At 42.0% G+C, this 4,577-nt stretch overlaps 1 protein-coding gene across 1 annotated transcript; it reads right to left on the reverse strand.

The window, feature by feature from the left end:
• Positions 1 to 626: 626 nt before the first annotated feature.
• On the reverse strand, positions 627 to 4,291 carry LOC128229036 (uncharacterized). Its single transcript, XM_052940679.1, has 2 exons — positions 3,900 to 4,291; positions 627 to 846 (listed from the first exon to the last, which is right to left on the reverse strand). Exons 1-2 carry the CDS (start codon positions 4,227 to 4,229, stop codon positions 808 to 810), a joined length of 369 nt encoding a protein of 122 aa, XP_052796639.1. The 5' UTR covers positions 4,230 to 4,291; the 3' UTR covers positions 627 to 807.
• Positions 4,292 to 4,577: the final 286 nt, after the last annotated feature.

Raw genomic sequence — 4,577 nt, forward strand, 5'->3', positions numbered from 1 at the left:
CCCATTTTAGGTCGCAAAATTCAACAATATCTGTAACACAAATTTCAAATAAAAAAAATAAAAAAATCGGTATTTGTTATAAGTTATGTTTATTTATCTCTCTGATCTATTTGTAACATACTTATCTAATGTAGGATAGACTAATAGTATTCATTAACTTAAAAAAAACAACAAAGTTGTGGAATACCCAATTTTTCACCACAAGTGTGGAATAAGCCATAATAATATCCTATTGATCACGTGCAAATGATGTCACAGGTCATGTTTCAGAAATGTGTCAAAATGGCTGATTAACGATGTAGTAAACAAGAGTCTGGCTTGAATAAACACATGTCATTTGTCACTTTTGTTTCCGAAAATGGAATGCTAATCCGGCAATAAAAATGTACCCTTACGTCTGTTTGTCAACGTTAGTATGTTGTTATGAACACACGGATTATAGTAATATTATATGTGATATAAACCTGTTTTACAGCACGTGTTCTCTCGATCTAGAATATCACACAAGAAAGATGTTGTAATTTCCAATGCTTTTCAGACCTTGATGTCTCGTCTTGTACACAAAATTTGATTATTTTTTTAATTTTGCGGGGGAGTCTTTTTGATAGCGATTCTTACTGTTTTATATTTGTAGTAGTGCTAATGTAAAGTCAACACAAGGGTGAAGGCAAGTACAAAAGGCTATGTCTATTTAACAGTTTAATACACAATCTACAGTTGCATGTTATCCTATCGAGCTATAGTTAATGACTGACGCTGGAGCGTGCCGGGCTCCGCGGGCTCTGGCCAATCACGTGGTCAGTCTATCTATAGTCCGTTCCATAGATATAGAACATCTTCCTCGTTCTGGAATAAAATAAGTTATTGCATTACAAAATGAGATGCTTATACCAATGTGGATTAGTTGTATACATTACATGTAAAAACAATAAATCGTGCTAGTTAACCACTGCTCCTACATTGTTCAAAGCACAGGTAAAGGAAAATGTGCTTATCAGCATTTGATCGCTGATTAGTGGTTAACCCAGTTCTGATCATAGTTGCGCACATTCCTTCTCACAAATCTGCCAGACCGTGTTACATAAGGGGAGCCTGATTCACTGTTTGAATTGCTTGAAGTCGGAATTTGACCTGAGCTGACCGACTGGGGCGCATCTGGGGAAATCGGAGAGCTAGCCGAAATGTTGTAATCTAAAGGCAGGATGTCTGACACAATTTCATTTGTTTTATGTAGAACTTTGCGATTTCGGCGGTAAATTTTTCCATCTCGTGTTTGTACAGTGAATGACCTCGGTCCATTTTGTTGCGCGACTTTTGCAGGAACCCAAATTTTTCCTGTTTGAACTCTAACAGAGTCATTAATGGATATGGGCTTTAATTGCCTTGATGATGAATCGTGATGCTGCTTTTGCTTCGATTTTGTATGAATAGCCGTCTGTTTCACCTTGCTAGCATTCACTATTTGGGGCAATAGAGCTTTGTTTGTGATTGGCAAAACTGATTTGGTTCTGCAACTACAAAGTAGTTGAACAGGGGTGTATCCACAATCTAGTGGCGTATTTCTATATTCTAATAAAGCAAGGTATACATTTTGACCACTATCTCTTGCTTTTTTCATAATTTTCTTCGCAATACCTACTCCGCGTTCAGCCAAGCAGTTACCCTGGGGATGAAGAGGTGAAGACGTTTGATGTTTGAAATTCCATGATTTTGCAAAATCAGCGAATTCTGAGCTCGAAAATTGAGGCCCATTATCACTATGTAAAACATCGCAAATTCCATTGCGAGCAAAATGTGCCTGCAGTTTGTGAACAATCGTACTAGATCGTGTATTTGTCAAATGGTCAACTTCAAAAAATCTTGAATAATGATCAATCGTAAGTAGATAGTCTCTGCCGTCCAAATGAAACAAGTCTGTTGACAAAACTTGGTACGGTCTGTCTGGGAATTCTAGAGAGATCATGGGTTCTTTCGTATTTGAATCTCTGTGAGTCAAACATATAGGGCATTGCAACACGTGTTCTGTGATCTGCCTTTGCATGCCAGGCCAAAACAAACAGTCTTTGGCGCGCTGTAAAGTCTTGGTTACACCTAGGTGACCTGTGTGAACCTGTTTAACCATTTCTACTTGCAGGGATTTTGGAATGAGGAGTGTTTGACCTCTGAAAAATAGTTCATCTTCGAATGACAATTCGTCCCGGTGATTCCAGAAATCGGTTACCGCGGACTCGCAGTCTGACCGCGATTCCGGCCAACCTTGTAGTATAGTCCGTTTCAATACTTTCATGTCATGATCGTCTCTAATAGCCTGTCTTATTTTTTCAAGTCGTGAGTCGGTTACAAGAAGCTGTCTTTTAACCGAATGGACGTGTGTGTCCAAACCTTCAATCAGTGTCGGGTAAGTTTCATTTACTGAGTGCCTTGACAAGTAATCAGAAACGGGAATGTCCTTTCCGCGTACGTGTTCTACTGTTACGTCATACTTTTGCAGAGATAGCAGCAATCTCTGAAGCCTGGGAGGGGCTGCCGACAGGTTTTTTTTCATTATTGCAGAAATCGGTCGGTGGTCACTGTGAACTATTACGTGTCTACCATACGTAAACTGATGGAATCGCTTACAACCAAACACGATTGCAAGGAGTTCGCGTTCAATGTTTGCGTACATTTTCTCAGTATTAGTTAAGCGTTTTGAAGCGTATGCTATGGGCCTACCGTCCTGCCATAAGGAGCATCCGAGCCCGTTTTGTGATGCGTCACATTCTAAGACTAAGGGCTTCTTTGGGTCAAAGTAACCTAGAACGGGTGAGCTTGTTATCGTCTCCTTGACCTTTTCGAACGCGCGTGTCTGCGGCTCATCCCAAAAGAACTCGATATCTTTCTGCAAGAGGCTCTGGAGAGGGGATGTGGTTTCGGCGAGTTTTGGCGCGAATTTGGCCAAGTAATTGACCATGCCGAGGAATGTTTCTAACTCTGCGCGGGAGTCCGGCGTTTTGAGTTTCACAATGGCGTCTATTTTGGCATTGTCGGGTTTGAGGCCATGACTAGAAATGACGTGACCAAAGAAAGGGACTTCTGTCGCTCCGATAACGCATTTGTCGGGATTAAATTTAATATTTCGAGTGCTCTATTGAGCGCTTTTCGCAAATTTTCGTCGTGTTCTGACCGTGAGCGACCATGTATCAAAATGTCGTCTACTATGGCATGAATTCCGGGCAAGTTTTCAAAGATTTCATTGCATTTCTGCTGAAATATGTTGCCTGAAGATGTGATGCCAAATGGGAGCCTTAGGTATCTATATCTGCCGAAAGGCGTACTGAACGTTGTAAGTAGGGAAGACTCGTGATCTAGTTTGACACTCCAATACGCATGCGTAATATCTAGAATACTGAAATGTGTAGCCCCACATAGCTCTGACGTCACGTCGTCTAAAGTCGGCATTGGGTAATGCGGTCTACGGATTGAGTCATTTAGAGCCTTTGGGTCAATGCAAACCCTAAGTTAACCTGTCTTTGGCTTTTCTACCAAAACTATCGAATTTATCCAGTCAGTGGGTTCGGTGACCTTAGTGACAATGCGGTCGAGTTTGTCCTTAAGTCGTGGTTTAAGAGCTTCGGGCACTTTTCGCGGGGTTTCACAACGGGGACTGCATTTTCCTTAAGGTGTAATTTCGCAAACCCTGGAATTTCCCCAACTCCATGGAAAAGCTCTTTGTATTTGGACATTACAGAATCCCTAGTCAGTACTTGGGGCTCTTTGGGGGAGTTTTCTACAGAGTAGGTCAGCTTGATCAAATTCAACTCTAGTGATGATCTGAGTCCTAACAATGGAGGGGCACGATTCTCAACAACATAGATTGTAGCCATGATTGTATCAGATTTGTGGCAGCAGGGAAGACTCACTTTTCCAAGAACCTTGAGAAGGTCGCCTGAGTAAGAGGTCAGTTTGCTGTCGGGGGGCTCGAGAGGGGCACTTAATTTTAGGCGTTTGAACGTTTCATGTGAAACTATGTTGCATTCACTGCCTGTATCAATTTTGAAATGTATTGGTACTTTGCTAGGACCAAGAGTGATGGGAACGAAGGCACGGTCTGGCGATTGTGATAAAGAACGTGTGCTTACCATGTCGATGTAGTATTCCGGTGTGTCACATGAATATCCACATGCACCGTCTACAGCACTAGCGTCAATGTCATGTACAGATTTGTGGTAATTCTGGTTACTTCTGCACATATGTCCAAAATGATTTTGTTTTTGGCACTTGTTACACAATTTGCCAAATGCTGGGCACTGAGTTTTGGTAGGTCCGTGCACTCGTCCGCAATTGTCACATGATTTCTCATATCGTTGATATGAATGTTGTTGTTGGCGCTGCTGTGGTGGTTGGCGCTGCTGTTGGTGGTTGTCTGGCGGTGGCTTACGTCCGTTACGTCTGTGTATGGCGTCCACGGGTGTTGGGGTGACTGGCGGTGTGTCCGTTTGCGTTGACGTCAAATTCATGTTTGCCATTTGAGTCTGGCAGTACTCAAAGCTTTGAGCTATCTGGAGTGCTTTGTCAAGCGTTAGCTTCTCTCCTTCATT

This window comes from Mya arenaria, chromosome 3, assembly GCF_026914265.1.
Source record: "Mya arenaria isolate MELC-2E11 chromosome 3, ASM2691426v1".
NCBI classification, from domain to species: Eukaryota; Metazoa; Mollusca; class Bivalvia; order Myida; family Myidae; genus Mya; species Mya arenaria.

Bases quoted from the DNA above. Each gene is read 5' to 3' on its own strand.
- LOC128229036 (XM_052940679.1), bottom strand. From the start codon at position 4,229: ATGTGCAGAAGTAACCAGAATTACCACAAATCTGTACATGACATTGAC. The intron at 847-3,899 runs GTGAGTCTTCCC...ATTTTATTCCAG, and splicing joins TTCTCAAGGTTCTTGGAAAA to AACGAGGAAGATGTTCTATA.